The 17,796-nt window shown below is 35.6% G+C and overlaps 1 protein-coding gene across 1 annotated transcript; it reads right to left on the reverse strand.

Moving 5' to 3' along the window:
• Nucleotides 1-255: 255 nt before the first annotated feature.
• On the reverse strand, nucleotides 256-16,483 carry LOC148840713 (metal cation symporter ZIP8-like). The gene is made up of 9 exons (XM_088911844.1): nucleotides 16,376-16,483; nucleotides 15,945-16,232; nucleotides 12,469-12,646; nucleotides 9,817-9,986; nucleotides 9,243-9,365; nucleotides 8,614-8,790; nucleotides 4,498-4,705; nucleotides 2,875-3,059; nucleotides 256-1,483 (listed from the first exon to the last, which is right to left on the reverse strand). The coding sequence occupies exons 2-9, from the start codon at nucleotides 16,194-16,196 to the stop codon at nucleotides 1,334-1,336; spliced, it is 1,443 nt and encodes a 480-aa protein (XP_088767970.1). The 5' UTR covers nucleotides 16,197-16,232; nucleotides 16,376-16,483; the 3' UTR covers nucleotides 256-1,333.
• Nucleotides 16,484-17,796: the final 1,313 nt, after the last annotated feature.

Below are 17,796 nucleotides of genomic sequence, written 5' to 3' on the forward strand. Positions count from 1 at the left end.
AAGTTCTGTTGTGGGAGATACTTTTATCATTTCAAACCATTTGATTTCCTCTCACACTGTGGGCAATAGGTGTTATTTTCCTGCCTTTTAATGTGCTGCATTTGATACTTTTTAGTTAACTGGACAAATATGAACTCTGCACTTGTGTTTTATTTATACAGTGCATTTTATGAAAAACATTTGGTTTGATTTTTTTTATTAAAACAAATTATGTGGATGATATAGTGACATCAGAATTGAATGTACATTCCAAGAGATTGCAGGTATGGTAATCTGTGGATAAATTCATATACAACGGGTGAATTATTTAGCAGTATGATAAAATAATCTCTACAGAGATGAAAACACAGTAAAAGTCAAACAGGTGTGCAGGCCATTTGGTAAATCTAGCTTATATAAATAAACAGTTCTTTGTTCTAGCACTGTAAAAACAAGGTTATTTTAATTTAAGTAATGAAGAAGAAACAAAATAAGACTTCAAGTTGTATTTTATTTTCTTCCTTATTCTACATAATCAGATAAGCATGTGGTAACAAAATGGACCCTGAGTTTTATGTCTAAAACATCATCAGTACATTTTACATCCAAGAGATTAACCAAACGTACTCCTTGTCTTGAACTAATATATTTTAATGGTTACTACATCTTTTCTTTCTATCATACTTGGGGAATTTTGTATATGGGCCTCCTCTAGGTGAGACTGGAGCCAGTCTGTATCTGTGAAACCCTGTGAGTCTGGAGTCATGAAAGTATTTCACTTCAATACACCCTTTTTTCACAAGTGCCATTTTTGTTTCACAATAAGTTGAATACCATTTCAGTGTAGTTTCATTCATCTTTTTATCAAATATAAAAGTTTTAAGTATTTAAAAAACACTAAAAGGTTGTAAGAAAGTAGAAGTCACAAATTTATGAATAATCATCAGTCGACATGTTCTATGGAAGCAATCACTACGTTTTGAGCAGCAAAATCTTAGAAGAAGAAAATAACTTGTTAGAACCTATACATTTCAGTACCATGTTTTTATTTTTTCCTTAAATTTATTTCCTGTATTTTTTTAGTTACCAGTGACCCAACCTGATTATAAGTTGGTCACTTCATACAGTATGTACATGAGTTTATATTAAGCAATATTTTCTAATTCATGCTTCTAGGTCACTCTTTTTGAGTCACTGACAAGTAATAAACCTAAGCCTAAAGGTAAAATTAAAGTGCCTGGCCTTAAAACTGGGAAAACTCATGTGACGTTCGACGCAAGAGTTAGGGCCAGATTTAGCATAACAGTTACGGTGAAACAGGTGATAGTCTGTTGTCTACAACCAGCAGTGCATCCTATTCTAGTTTTATGTCTCCTGCAAACATTGTAATTAATAGAATGACAGAGAACCCTGTTAATAATCCAAGATTCTGAATGGTGAAAAATATGACATTGCTCCTTGTGTTTCTTTCATGATCTCCCTGGATGTTGTTCATCTCTAAGAACTGAAATAAGAGAACACACAGGTAAGTAAAGTTTAGGACACAGAACTCCTCTGATTTTGACTGCAGTCATTGTAATCAGATTTATATGTAACAAGTGGTATCTAAATCTTGGCTGTATGAAATGCTTCATAATGCATTCATTCTTTAATCTGTAAGGACAGAAATTCCTCTAAATGACAGTGGTTTACAGGACTTGGCATTCATTAATTAAGCAGTAATGTACAGGATGATGCTTCAAAGCATTCTTCATGAATTCAGAATTATTCAGGACTCTCAACTGCTTTTTTTAAAAAAAATGGGCTCTTTATTAGGCCATCCGGATGTCCCAGAATTTCCATCACTATTACTGAATAGGCCATTTCATTATCTCTCTTGTCTTTGAATTCTGCCTTGATTCTTATATTTCCCTGTTTGATGACAACCACAAGAAAGTATAAATAGGCTATTCTGAGGCAGCCCCAGTAGGTCCCAAGGTTGTTACTGGGCTATCAGGCCCTTATAAAAATGCAACCTTAGACCGAAAATCATTTGCATTTCTGCACTATGGAGGATTTCAGATTTTAAAGTAAAGTTAAAGCATACTGGAATTCCTCTCTCAATATCTGCCAGGGAAAAGGGACTTTGGTTTGCTCTAACTCAGCATAAAAGCAAAGCAGCTGAATTGACTGCACTATAAACTGCAGCTTTTGAGTAATTGGAGCTCATCTTAAGCAAATCAATATGTAATAAAATTTATAGTCCCTCTTGCTACATTCCCTAATGATAAAAAAATGGAGATACGACTGTATTGCACTACAAGATTGGGTGAAATCTACTGTGCCTGTTCCTGTTGTTCATTTCATTTTCTACAGCCTACTCTGAATGAAGGAAACAATAATAAAACACGTGTTAAGGTCATCCACATAATCTGCAATTCAAGGAACAACTATATCTTACTTTATTATTCAAATTACAGCTATTGAGAGTGTATTTGATTTCCGTTATACAGTAGGTCATTTTTATTCATTAGTATAGGATTAACAGCTTGTCTTGCCGAATATATGAAATGTGTGACCTATATATGAAATATGTGAAATTTACATGTGGATGTATGAAAATTTGAGAAAACCAGGCCATAAAGAAAAATATACAGTAGGTAGTATGTCATTGGTTGCTTTACAGATATCCCTACTGTATCACAACTAAAAACAAAATAATCAAATCAGAATAGACTTACTTCCTAGCTGATAAAACTTTAGAGGTACTTACAAATGAGTACAGTGAGTTCTGTAAAAGTAGGAGTAATTTATCAGGTAAGAAAATAGGAGGTGATGATGTGCTTTGCTATACACTAAGAGGTAACCTTCACAGAACAAATGGAACAGTATTGTAACAAGAAACACATCACTCACCATGTCTGCCAGAGCGATGTACAAAAACATTCCGCCAGCAAATGCGAAGATGACATTGGGGGAAAAGTTGCTTCCAACAACAATCCCCAGGACGACACCGATATAGCACGAGCAGGCTGACAGAAGATTAAAGAATAGGGCTTGAGGAATACTCATGCCCGCACTCAAGAGGATCACAAAATCACCTGGATGAAAAAAAAACACACATTTAAAACCATTTACTGAACCGGTGGCAATTTTATCCAAGCCTTTTATAATGCAAATAGACTCAAGACAGAGTAGAAGGTTTTTACTGACAAAGTAGGAGGTTTTCTCGGGCAAGATTTAAGCTGAACTGATTCTGTATCAGCAATTAAAAAGACAAAAAACTAGGATGTATAGTTAAAAGCATAAGATTCAAATCAAGATATGTTAAAATTGCATGATACATTAGTAAGGCCTCATTTATAATACTGTATCCAATTTTGTCGTGATGTTATAGAAATGTGCTCTGGACAGATATGTACTCTGGAAGTTAAGGGAACTTTCTATGCTTACAGGCTGAAGGAACTGGACCTTTTTAGTGTTGAACAGACAATATTACAAGGGAATCCCATACAGTTACAATCTGATGTAAGTATTAAGAGTCAGCCCAGCATATGTATTCTGAATGAACTGTACAACATGGACCACACAGTCAAAATTAAAAACATATAGAAGTGCATTTAAAACAAAGAATGAGAACACTTCTTTACTCAAAGGGTTGTGGGAGTATGGAATAAGATACCCAGCCAACTCCCTGGCTTCTTTCAAAAAGTGGCTGGATGAGTTCCTTGGATCAATTTACTATGACCAAATGGACTAGATGGTCCAAATGACCTTCTCTCATTTTTAACTATCCTCATGTTCTTATCCCATATAATTCTAAAGATATGAAATGAAATCTTTAGGTTTTATTGGTGCTGTTTTGAAAATATACAGTATAGTGTTATGAATCAAAAATCAAGAAAACTTCTAAACCTCTTACATTCATGCAATTTAAACACTATTTCGTTGGTCGACTTTAGAGAATAATCTTATAATGGTGGAAAATATTGTTGCATCATCCTCATTTCTGTATGTTGGCATGGGATATAGCGTATTCCACACCTTTGCATGCTCACAGTAAATTTCTAGTTCCGTCAGCTTAATCCATTCATTTTTCTTCAGAATGAATTTTCAATTCTTAACCATTCAGGATCACTTTGTCATTCATAATGACTTCATCTTTTAAGGCAACCCTGCCCCCTGCCACTTGTGCATGGAAAGTGAGCCCACAGTATAAGGAAAAGACTGGTGACAAATATAGCTTCATTGAAGCTCCTCTTTTTGCCGTTTGCTCATGGCCATTAATTCTGGAAGCTGTGTGACAGAAGATCATGGAAGATAAACCTTCTCTTTAGGATTGGTATGTGTTTTTTTATATTTATGGTAACATTGAAGAAGTGTACTGTAGGTTACCCACTCCTCAGTCAATACATTCCTACTGTGAGCACAAACATAAAGGTAACCTAAAGGTTTGCCAGAAGGAGGATCATACAACAATTTAGTCCAGATGACACTATAATTCTGAACCAGTGCGGGAGATTAATAAATGGTGCGTACCCAACTCATGAGGAAACTCTTCACACACAATAGCAATGGAGGTGCTCACACCATTGATGACAGACACTGTGAATGAGGCACCGATCGCCAGGCCATCGATGAAGTTGTGGAGCGCGTCGCTCAGCGTGATCATCCAAGCAACTGTTTTTATGTTGCGAATTCTAGGTCCGCTCAACCAACGACAGTATCCCCGTGACACCTGTATATCCTACAAGAACAGAGAGAAATTAAATGCAATTTGAATTTAATCTGATTTTACCATTCTTTGGATGTTTTCCAACTATTGGATTGCAAAGACAGTAGTGATACACCAAACTAAATAACTCAATATAATTGTTTTCTTTTGCTATTGAAGTAAAACTACTTTATTATGCAAAGTAGTAAATAATAGAAAAGCAGAGTAATCAAATCTGAGGCAGACAGTATTTAAATAGATTGTTGGTAACTCAATTACATAGAATGAAAAAGTTGGGGAACAGTGCATAATATAGTATAACTAGAAGTGTACATTATCAAAAAGAAGCTGTTACTTGACGAAAAAGTGCGTTCCTTTTAAGCACACAAGAAGAGATTTTGCCTTGATGCTCTTTTGATACCAGTCTGCCTCTTTTCAGAAGACTATTGAGTCCAATGTAAACAGATTTGTTGCCAATTAAAGGTTTTAATTCATAGTAAGAGTTTGTATAATGTTTGCAAAGGACTGGAGGTCTTTAGACCCACCTAGCTTTGTTGCAAAGATGATCAGCTAACTCTGTTTTGAAGTTTAAGAACTATTCCATTCAAACTCTGTGTGAGGATTTACACAGAGAGGATTGGAAGGCTTTGCTATTCCCTGGTCTGCAGTTTCTGACAGGTGTCTAATTTGTGCATTCTAATTGACCTGTCCACAGTAAAATATGTTCAAGAGGATTTTATTTAACCAACATTGTTACAGTATTTTTAAGGAATTCAGAGATTCTGCAAGGATGGTCATCTCTGATGCTGGGAAAATATCAATGACAGTCTTTTATTCTTTTTTTTTAAAAGAGGAAATTGAAGAGAAATTTCAAGTCTTCAAGAAAGAGATACTCCAGGATAGTTTTGAAGTAGAAGTAGAAGTAGATAGTTTGAAAGGGCAAGCTGCATTTAAATAATGCATGTTGCAGCTATTTTTATCAAGCAAACCTTTGGGTCCATAACCACATCCTGGGCTTGCTTGTACTAACGTCTGTGAATACAGCATGTCAAGCAGCACAGGAGTGTTGTAGTGAGTCGAAAGGGACAAAAAAGAAAAAATCCACAGGGCAATTTAATGTAAAACCACTGCCTTTTGTCTTTTTTTTCAATGATTTTCCAGAATTAGGTAAGTTCTAATTAAAGTATTTTGGCTTGTATTGATATTTGCTGTCTAGGTTACATGTTAGGGATTTTTAATACACAATAAAAATAAACCAGATTTCTGAGGATGCATGCAACACTGGTGTCAGAAGTTCAATAATGTCAAATATTTGTATATCAGGTTTGCACTGAGGACCAAAAGCTACTGTATGTATATCATTTTTGAAAATACAGATAAATTAAAGTGGAACAATTAACAGTTGAGAGAAGTAATGGGTAGAAAGTTTGCTCATTTTGCTGACATTTGGGAGACAGGGTTGACAGCCTCTTTATATTTGAAGAAATATGATATTACTTTTCCTGGACTTGTTTATCATACCTGTTTCCTTCTGTTATGTTGTATTAATTGATGATCTAATATCACTGTTACTGATTTTCATTATTCAGCAGGTTGTGCCTACTGGCCCAGTAGTACTGGTCTGTTTTATCTTGAAATCATTTTGCTTCAGCAAAAAATAATATCATATCGTACAGTACTACTGCTGTAGTTTTGAACCCTGTCCAACTAAACAAACCTATCAAGCAATGAAATGAGGATGTTGTAAAATAATTTAGTCTTTATTGAAAAAAGTTCATTAGACTACAGGATGTGTGCAGATACGTGCATATGTTGCATGTTTTCAGCCAGCAAAAGCAATTGTTGGCAATGTTTCAACTAAGAGGCTATTTGCATATTACCTTTCACAGGTGATATTACACTGTAAACAACAGTATTTGACCTAAACTAAAGCACACTGTTGTATTTTACAAGTCTAACAAAGCAATAAACCCTGCATGAATGCCAATATTCACTGAAAAACATCCCACAAATCCAGTATAGTTGTCTGTAGCAACTCTGTCTAAAGAAATGTGGTTACATTTGAAATTATAATTCAAAGGCTTTAACACAATTAGTATTACAATAACAATTAAGTAGAAAAACTTAACATAAATTCCTCTTCCTTATGCCAACAAAAATAGGAGTGCACATCTGCACATGATGTTATGCCCAAATGACCAAGTAAACTGCAAATTATGCAGGTTTCGTGAAGAGACCATAGCGCTATCCTTGCATTGCAATCTACCAGAAAAATACAGTGAGGAAAAAAAAAAACATTTTAAAATTAAGAACTGTAACATGTAATATTTTGTGTGTTAAATGTCTGAAATGACACATGCAATCACTTACCTATCTTTAACCTGCAAGAGGTCACTTGTGTTTGTTACTTTGGTCAGATCCAAGGTCAGCATATAGCATGTGATTTAAAATGCTGTTAACCATTAACATTATTTTCCCTAATTACATTATTTTAAGTGATAAATGATTTGGACCTCACTGCACCTAAATGAGGCAATGCCTGTATTACATAGAACTAAAACTTGTTTACTTGAATTGCAATCACAGAGATGCTAACGTTTTGTATACATGTGACCTAAGAAAAGAATTTAAACAATGTTCAGTTATTCTTGTGGTACAATGCCACTATATAGGTGGTATAAAAACAACACCAAACTGTTTTTCTTCTGGGGTTTATATCTAAACCTAGGAGCTTAGTTCATTTATAGTTATTATTCTACCTTTGTTTTAAGATGTTTTCTTTTCTAATTAAGGTGATGGATCATCTTTTTTTTTTGCCATTAACTTGACTTCATGTAATGTGACTTCTGCCAAGAAACTATTCGAATGAGTTATACACGTTATGCACACATAGACTAACTGGTAAAAACATTATAGCAAAAGGTAGCTTGATTGCTGGGAGCCGCTGACATCAATACTAAGTAACAGTCACAAATATTTGTTTGAAATGTAAAAATATGCTCCTGAAACATACAGTAAATTTGTTATTTTGTCCAGCCTGCCTGGTTTACTTCAAGGATTACTGACTGGTTTACTACCTTCTCTACATCACATAACATATCTCAGGTGTCGCAAATAATAAATAGTGTAAAAAATACATTTTACAGTGAGGACGCCCCAAATGCTTGGTGAAAAGGAGTCAATGCTCTAAGGAAAACATGGACAGCTACACATGGGCAAAGTTAGATGATCATTTTAACTACAAAATTAATGTCAATTCTGAATATTTGTATGGAGAAGGGAAGGTTGATGTGAGGGTTTTTCTTTTATACTTGCTAAGTCAGAGAAACCTCTATACAGACTGTCTGTGGAAATATATCTTGTTTTAAACAAATACATACTGTAGTGTGTCTTGTTTTCAGTGCTTTCTTGTCTTTGAATAACAACAGATTAAACCATCATGGGAAAACAGAAGTGTTGGTGAAATAATAATTATCTGTACAAATAAATATGCTTTATTTATTTGTAACAGATATACTAATAAAAGGACTTGGGTTCCAAATTGATCTGGGGAAATTTCCATTTTTGTAGGCAGCAGTACAAACCTACCAAGAATATCTGTTACACAACAGAAACCCTGTGTGATCTTGAAAATATTTCCCACGATCCACTGTACAGTAGGCGATCAAATCATTAGCCATTGTGGAAATAATGGTGCATATTTTGCTTTTTGAGATCAATGAAGGCACTATGATTGATGTTTCTTTTCTTAATAGTATGCGAGGCTGATGTACCTGGAAATTCAGTTGAGACACCACACTTGTAATGAAGCTTTCCACGTAATCAGAACAGTAAAATAAGCTTGCGCACCTTCCACATAAACTACTCAGCTCCGAAATAGAGACTATTACAAATGCAGGGTTTAAAAGCAAGAAAAACAACAAAATCCAAGGTGTTCCTACCTGATCTGTCTGTGCAGCTGTGGCAATGCTTGGTTCCTCGCTACAGCTGAAACTGGTGACGGTGATGATTTCAGTTTTGGGGGTTAATTCTCCATTTGTGACAGAATTTGTGCCCATCTTGTTTGCATTGGACTGATTTGATTCCTCCTCTAATGTATTGAAATGACTGTGGCCTTGCTAAATTAAGCAAAGCAAAAGAGCAGACAGAGCCTTTTTGTCAGATATACAGGTAGATTATTCTAAACAGCTTTAGATCTTCTCATTTCCCGTGTAAAAGGTGTCTGTTTTTCTGTACGTCTCCTCCAGTCTCTATTTACAGCTCAACTTGCATTTAAAGTAATTACCTTTACCAGAAAAAAAAGATTCCCATTCTAATTTTTTTAATGAATATAACATTGTAAAATACCCTTTGAGGGATTCTTCTAAAGGAAAGAAAATGAAAATAGATTTTTCGAGACATAACATGTTTTACAAAATTTTGTTTACCGTTTAGTGATCTATGTGGCCAAAAGTGTGGTGTTCTTATTTTTTCTTGAAAGGAAAGGACTTCATATTTATCATTTTCTTGTCTCCGGTAGATGTTTACTGTTACTGTGCTCAGGGTTTTATGGAAGTTATTCAGGGCTTACCTTGTGCTCAGGTTTTAGTGCAAACTGCAATATTTTTTCTGTGAAGAAAAGAACATAGAATCCACCAAATATTCCAACAGCGTGGAGTACATAATTGTCCTTTTTGGGATCAAATCCTAAGGCCTGTAAGTGGGGAAATAAATGCATAGGCATCAGTTTTTTATTTTACCTAGAATCTGATGTGATATATCATGCAATACCTTTGTTGGTTTGCAATGTATGAGGAACTTGCATATCATCATACTTACATAAGCTTATGTAAGGTTATGTTAAAAAAAACATAATAGATCAAAGGTCTCCTCAAAAAATGAAAAAGGTACAATTGGTAAAACCTCATTGCAAGTAACATAAATTAATTTAACTCTAAATCGATCTTTGAGACATTGTTGTGGAGGTTCCTAAAATTTTAGTGAGTGCATTTTAGACTTATACCTTTTCACAGGCAGTTTTTTTTGTTTTCGAATTATATTATTACTAGTTTCTCAAAATACTTGAGTAGACAACTGTATTTTTTTCCCATAATTGAAGTCTGTTCATTTGAAATGAAAGAATCGGAAGAGATTGTATCCCCTACCTCAGGAATGAGCTGCAGCACAGCGTTTGAGTACAGAGTGCCTATAGCCAGACCAGTGAAGTACGTTAGCAACTTTGGAAAGTAAGGCTTCTTGGTGAAAGGAACAAGAATTAGACCCAGGAGAGAGGCCATGTTGATGATGGTTACAGCCAAGACTGCGTATCCCCACACTGTGAACAGACAAAGAGAGAAACACATTACATTATCCAAATAACTTGTCATGCAGCTATACTATACTATAAAGTATGCAGTTGCTCAGATACCCAGCTTCAGGCAAACAAACTCATTATAGGATGAATTAAATAAATAAGCATATGGAGATGTCAAATAAGAGCTGAAGCTTTAGCTGTACATTGAAAGCACTGTTTGGGAATTACATTAGTCCACAAGTGATGCCATTAAAGTATGTTAAACTCTGCTGGGCCACCAGGGGTGTTTTTTTATCAGTTTAGGTCAACATTTAGCAATAGTAGTCTCAGAGTCGCAGTTACAGGATTAATAGGACGATTCTCAAAGGCCAAAGACAACACTCATAAGATGTCCCCTGCTAACTTGTACAAGCTAGGCAAAAATTTAATTTTCCCATATCAGGTTGGCCTGATTTGGTGTAAAAGTAAACTAATTTACTGTAGTCAGCCTTCACTGTAGTAAATGTTGACGCAAAGGCAGTAATCCCTGTATTTCACTCTTGCTTCTTCATCAAAGCTGCTTGTTTTCATCTTCTAGATACTGTATATTGGTGAATCACTTCCATCTCCTTCTCTCTCAATGGCCACTAGCTTCTTCCAACTTGTAACATTTTTTTTTTTACTTTTTTATTTTGGTAACATCCCAGAACCCATCACTTTGGGTGAAAACCTCAGTGACAATATTAGGCATCGTCACCACAGCAGAACCCTCTACCACTGGTGTTTTTTTTTAAAGCATGAGAAACAAAAAATCTAAATTATAATATACTGTAAATGTTTATGTTTGGTATTTGAAAGGTAAAACTTATCACTTCTTTCTACTCCTGTCTGGCCTTTGAGGATAACAGCATATTAATAATTGCTTTTAACCACCCATACTTGTCAGCAGTCATTAACATTAATTCACTGGGGTTTAGCAACAGAAGAAAACACCTATTAATTACCTGGAAGAGACAAAGTTTAGTTGGCACTTACAGATCATGAGAGCTGTTAATGTTTCTGAAGCAAAAAATACTGAAGTTCGAGCAGTATGAAACTTATTAGTGATGTTGTAGTTGTGTATGACACGGAGGACCTCCTGTTTACAGTAGTTTGCTACTGTATGTCATTTAAACATAACTGTAAAGTAACACTGTGGTCTTTTTTGCTCCATTTTAGAAGTGATTAATACCTGTAACATACTCCAAGGTACATCATTGCTCAAAGATGTTTCAAGGCTGCTTCATTAATCAATACAGAGGGGGTTGAAAACAGGATTTGGGTCAAGGATTGTTTAGGATGTCTCAAGAACTAAACTTTCCCCAAAGTCTAGCATTCTGCAAACTGTGATCTCCACTGTAAGCACCAATAAACTGTATGAATGAACTGCATGAACGAGGTCTTTTAAACTAAAGGCAATGAAGCATTTGAAGGTCTTAAGGAAGAGGAGGAAATGGTGAAGATCACTCCTGGTGCAGCAATCAGAACCAGGAGCACAACAATGAACAGTGACCCACTGCTCTGTTGGCCACAAAATAGGTATATGCCAGGAAATGCAGACTGTGTTGAAGCATCTATGCTGCAGAGGTCACATATTAAAATTCCCAAAGCTTAGGCTACTTCTAATATAGAGGAATAGGAATCTCCTGCCTTTTTCATGCTACAGTACCTGACCATTGGTTGGAAAATCATACAATATACACAACAAAGGTCTGTCTAATATGGGTAGGCTCATCATCCTGGATCAGAAAGAAACCATCCTCTGCTTTTGATATGTCACACCCTGTGTATATCAAGTTTATTCAGACTGGCAGTGAGTGCAATTAGACACATCATGCTGCTCAGTGTAAGAGTAGAGGCCTGTGACACCAAATCCTAGTAAACCACAATGGAAATTATGACAGATTTTATTCAGAATTAAAAATAAATAAAATACAATTTATTTATTTTTATTTTTGAATACTTTTGAGCAAGTAAACATCATTTGTTTGTTGGTTATATTGTACTCGTCGTGACCATCTTAAGTTCAGGGTTGTGAGCATCAGCAAGAAAATTGCATTACCATTGCAGGACATTTACTGTAACTTTAACTGGCAAAAAAACTTCCCAGGCTTCTACATACCTGTGCTCAAGTTCCTCTACACTAGTTTTGTTTTAAAAACAATTAGAAAAACCTTCAACAAAACTGTTTGACAGGATCTTGTCAAAGTGAACACTTTAGAATATTTAGACATTTGCATTAAAGGTTTGTCGCCAGTCACTTCTCCTTTTTAACTCATTAATGTTCACTATCTTTATTACAAAGGGGATTATTACAAGCAATTATGTAGTTATCAATTGTTATTAAATATTACAAACTTCTACTTAAACACACTTTAAAAGTTTTGATGTATATTAAGGTATTCACTAAATCTGTTAGTGACTTGCCAATTATACCACTGCACAGGAAAAGGAAGGAAAAAGGCTTTTGAGAGGAAAGGCTTACCATGGTAAGATACTGGCTGATGTGGAACAGAAGGTTCAGGTTCCTGGGTACTCAATAAGCAAGGCCTGACAACAGCTTGCTGGAGAATTGCGGGACAGATTTTTTCAAAGTCTGACATAGTCAGACGACTCTGGTTATTCAGCTCATGCAGTGATAATATGTCTCCACTAGAAAAGCACTGCAAAAGAAGAAAAAATCTAGTGTTATATCCAGGATCACTGCATCATAACACCAGACATAAAGATAGTCCGTTGGTTACATAACCACTTTACATAAACTAATCACGCCACGGTTATTTCTTTGTTTGCATAAATACAAAACTCGGTTTTCTTTTAACGTGTAAGATAAAGTAGGGTATCACGGTGGCACTGTAGTAAGCATTGCTTCCTTGCAGAGCTGGGGCCCGAGGTTTAGTTCTTGAGCAGTGCTTGAAATGTAGCGTGTATGGTCTCCCCATGTTCATGTGGGGTTTCTCCAGGTGCTTTCCTCCCACAGTCCAAAGACATACTGGTACTGTAGGTCAAGTGGTTTGTGGGAAAACTGGCCCTGGTGCATGTCTGTGTCAGTGGTGCCCTGCGATGGACTGGCTTCCTGTCCAAAGTGTACCCTGCCTTGCGCCCGTTGCTTGCCCAAGTTAGGTGTCGGCTCCTTCTCGCGACCCTGAACTGGATGAAGTGGTTAGAATGTGGATGGATGGAATAACTTAAAGTGAAAGTAGAGCTTAGAACCAAGAAGAAGTCATTCAGCACATCTTGCTGGTTTGGTTTTCAGACATTTGTTCAACTCAACATTTCTTTGAGGTTCCCAGCCATTCAGCGTAGCTCTAACATGGACAAGCTCCAAAGTTCACTGTGTCAGGGCACGTAGCCTTTCTTCAGCCTTAAACGCACTTGTTTTCATTTTCCATTTCCACTTTGAGTCATTGGCTCATTAGAGATGGTCACTGACCTGACTTTTTCACTAGTTATTGGGAGTTTGAGTGATTGAATCCAATAAGTCTCTAATGTTCTGTTTTCAAAACTAAAGTTATTCATCCATTCATTTTCTTACTGCTTCTTCCAGTTCAGGGTTGCAAGAATATCAGCGGGTAACAGGTGTAAGGCAGGGAATAACTTAAAGTAAAAGGAGAGCGGACAGATAAGAAGAGCTCATTCAGCACTGGGTCGTGAGACAGGACAGGATTTTTAAATTAATTTTTTTTTTTAAAGTTTGTCATCAAACTTCAGATAGCAAGTAAAATGTTGCACCACTCCTAAACTGATATCATTAATGATCTGATCTAGGAGAGGGACTGAAAATCGTAATATTAAAATAATACCAAAAAATACGTTACTGAAAAAAAATATATGGGAAAGGATACTTTTATTGCGTTTTAATTTCATTAAAAAATCAAATTATTTTGGTTTCTACAGTAATTAATCTGTTATGACCAATTTAGCAAACACGAAGTGTTTACGGTAACTGTTTTAAATTCTTTCATTTTATGGGCAACTTTAACATATTTTCCTGAAACTGAAAGCGTTCAGGTGATATTGGAAGAGGTGGTCCCTCAAGCTATTAAATCTGTTTGAAAAGAAAATCACTTGACAACAGAACATTTTTCATAAACAACCGCTAATATAATCCATGGGAAGGGATTTCACAGGTATCTAAACCGCAAAACCGCACGGGGTCAGATGCAACGAGTTTACAGATTAAGTTCAGAGCTGCGTACTAGAATAGCACGGTACTGTCTCGCAATCATCCCGTTAGTATGCTAGTTAGTTGATTTGATCCAATATGTAACGTGATTTGACCCTCCATGTAAACAAGTCTAAGGTAATAATTCTTACCCACTTCTACTTACAAAACAGCCTCTGACACTTGTGGGTCAGTTGTGGCCATTAGAGCAGTAGGTGCGTTTTAAGACCGAGTCTACAGTACGTACAGTAGTTGTAGGAAAAACAGAAGCCCCTTCAAAAATAAAATCCTGCCCTTTTCAGGTTACGTAGAACAGAAACAGTATAGTGATATTGCACGCTGATGGAAAACAAAATCACCACCACTAAATTAGATTTGTGACCACTTGAAAAAATCTACAATGCACTGACAATGTAACAGAAAACAAGAAACCCAATAGTCTGCTTTTGAGTTGAGGCATAAGTACATACAGTACAGGACTGTTTCTCACACATTAACTCCACCATGGAAGTGTCAAGAAGTTTTAAATTGTACAAATTGCTTTTTAAAAAAGGCTAGCATGGTGCGCTTTTAACACGTGCAGAGAGGCAATTAATCCAGATATTCTGATCTAAAAAGGGAAAAAAAACTAAAAATGAATAAGTGGACCTGAAATTGTATTCTATATTAGTCTTCACAACCCAACTGTTTTGAAATGGCTAACCAACGAAACAAAAACTTGCAAGGTTATTTTAACAAGTCATACAGTATGTACGCTTTTTAAACGGCAATTTCATTGACTAATCATCGACGTGAAATTCTCGCAGATTTGGACGCCAGTCTTTCGTACTTAAACGTTTTCTGTAGCCATTCTACAGTAGGATCTGGCCTGACAAATTTATTTTCTATAGGGAAAACGAGCTGAAACAACTTAGGTTCCCATGTGAAATGTTCAAATGTGAAACAAAATTTGAATGTTGACATTCTCCCTGTTCAATACATCAATACCTTCTTGCCCAATTCTAAAGAGGATTTGGCAATATAAACAACATTTTAAATTAGATGAACGATGGACGCAACCTGTGATGAGATTAGACCTCATGCCTCAAATAGCAATGGTGGTTTGACTTTTTGTTATAGAATGCCAAATGTTTATAGACGATGCTGAATTCTAAAATACTGTATATAACTTAGAAATAATTATAACTTAATCAAATGACAAGGAAATTTACCAATATTCTTTTGGTAAACTGGATAGTACACGTGTCCTAAAAATCGGGGTACAGTGAAACACTTCAAATTAAAACAACATGACTCGCGCGAATAAAAAAGTGACACAAATGTAGCCCCAAATAGGATGTGCAGGCAATGATAATCTAATGCGTTATTTACAGAAAACCGCGAATTATTAATTTGTTAACTGACGATTCTATAAATAAGTAGTAATTAAAGGCATACCCAGGTAGAAAAGTGGCGAAAAATAAACGGAAGGATTTGATGTTTATTTCTAATTAGTTTACTTCGAAAAGAACAACACTTACAATACACATTTGATTAAAATATACGAATAAATACATCTACTGTTAATGATGCGCTGTCAAACGGAAATCAAGGAACGAAGTAGTACAGTATGTAGTCAGTGAGGGCAAATAGCTTGTGCGGCTTTTGCAGTATATCCCTTAAAACACTTTGGAAAGAGGAAGCGGAAAATGCTGTGTATGTGTAATATTGATTACCTTTAGGTATGCAGATTTTATTACCAACTTTTCAGTGTTGTCATTAAATACTATTAACGATTGGAGACGCGGTAGTCGTACCTGTGAATTATGCAATGCTTCAAGCTCTCCCACGTTATCTTGCGGTCTCCTGCTTCCAACTCTATACAGCAAGGATTCCAGTTTTCCTGAAGAAAAAGTCTCATTTTCACCATAATAACCGAAAATATCTTCTAAAAAAGATTTTCTTTTATAAATAACCGTTGCTTTCGATGTAAGGATATGCAGTATTGCAATTAGAAATAATGTTCTGACAATGAAAGCAACGATTCTGTAACTGCTCATGTTAAACATATTTATTTCTCGCCGAAGATGTTGGACTGGGTTGTTCTGGAAAAGAAAAAAAAAGAAATGTTTTAGTATTGACGCTTACAGTTTGTGAAGCAACATCCGTTTTATGTTACTAAGGTGAAATAGTTCCAAATGATAAAAGGTTTTAGGTTTAAATATTTTCAATAGTTCATTCTGCTTACCTCTGTTTAATAAATTCCTCAAATGTCAGCATGTCACAGTCTTTCCACTAGTTATTTTGTTAGACAGCCAATAAACTAACAAGGTAATTCATTCTGCACGTATACTCTAGTTTGAAGGTTTAACCAATACAATGCCTGTCCAAATATCACCTAGGGCAAGAGATTACTTCAGCGCTCTTTGGTTCAAAGATCATTTCTGTCTCATAAGAAAAAAAAACAGAGTTTACTGACCAATGAAAGAAAGGGACTCATTTTCAGTAGGTTCTTTGTGTGCATTTTGTTTTTGCAACGTGTGCGAAGGCACTAGGTCTTTTTTTCTCCAAAATATTAGACTTCAATATATTTATCGCCTTATAATAAGATGCACTGTTGACAAGGTTTTTAAAATTTAGAATTTCCAAATTACTAATCTGTGTTTACATGATAATTCTCTTGTATTGGTAAATCAAATACGTTTACACGTTTTATAATAATACATGAACGTTCAAATAGGTGTTTATCATGGTCTACTGTACACAACAACCAAACTGATCTCTCTGTACAAGTACAGTAGCAGCGAATTTAAACTAGGACAGACGAAAACATAATCCAATGCCAGCTACAGTATTCAATGTAGGAAACTTAAATACAGTTGTAAAATACAATGAATGGTGTTGTCTTTATAACAAAGTGCAGGGAGAAAATAAAACTGGTATAACTACATATTGCGTTGTTTTAGATAACTAATACAGCTATTAACCTGTTTGTAGTCCATAAAGAAGAAAAGGTAAAGAAATAGTGAAGCAATAGAAGACACCAATCTGAACTTTTTTTTTAAACAAGTGTATCACTCCTTCAGTTGAATCATTGTCTAAAGGTCGGGGCTACCTCCACTTCTGTACTGCCGTAAGGCCTTACAGACATAGACTGGCAATCAATAGTATTAATAAGAGGAACAGCTCTCAGTACAGTCACTGCAGATCAGCATTTTAGTACCGATTTGTGCCTCTAGGGGCACACGGTTCTTACTGACCTGTGTTTTGTAGCTTAAGGAAGAGCTGCTCCTTTGATTGCCCAAAGTTTGAACATTTATTCAAAGGTAAGATAAACAATAAAGAGCTCAGATGAGCCAGAATGATGACAGAGGTCTCCTATAAATCACTTTTCACCATCTTTCACACCCAGTAATAGGCATTGTTAAAAATGTTTCTAACATGTTGTCAGCTGAATCCTACTATATAATGTGCTTCTCCCTAACTATTCATAACCAAACCCATATGAATATACAAAGTGTTAAACAAACATTAAATAGGGGGATGAGATCCTTGGACCAATTAGTTACTAATTATCAAACTGGACAAGATGAGCCAAATGATCTCCTCTAGTTTGAAACTGTTTTTATATAATTATACTGAAGAACTAGAATAAGTAAAGGTTTATTC

The sequence above is a fragment of the Atractosteus spatula genome, chromosome 1 (genome assembly GCF_055471065.1).
Source record: "Atractosteus spatula isolate fAtrSpa1 chromosome 1, fAtrSpa1.hap1, whole genome shotgun sequence".
Lineage (NCBI taxonomy): Eukaryota > Metazoa > Chordata > Actinopteri > Semionotiformes > Lepisosteidae > Atractosteus > Atractosteus spatula.

Bases quoted from the DNA above. Each gene is read 5' to 3' on its own strand.
- LOC148840713 (XM_088911844.1), bottom strand. From the start codon at position 16,196: ATGTTTAACATGAGCAGTTACAGAATCGTTGCTTTCATTGTCAGAACA. The intron at 9,987-12,468 runs GTAAGCCTTTCC...GTCTGTTCACAG, and splicing joins TCAGCCAGTATCTTACCATG to TGTGGGGATACGCAGTCTTG. The intron at 9,366-9,816 runs GTAGGGGATACA...CCCCACTTACAG, and splicing joins TGCTGCAGCTCATTCCTGAG to GCCTTAGGATTTGATCCCAA.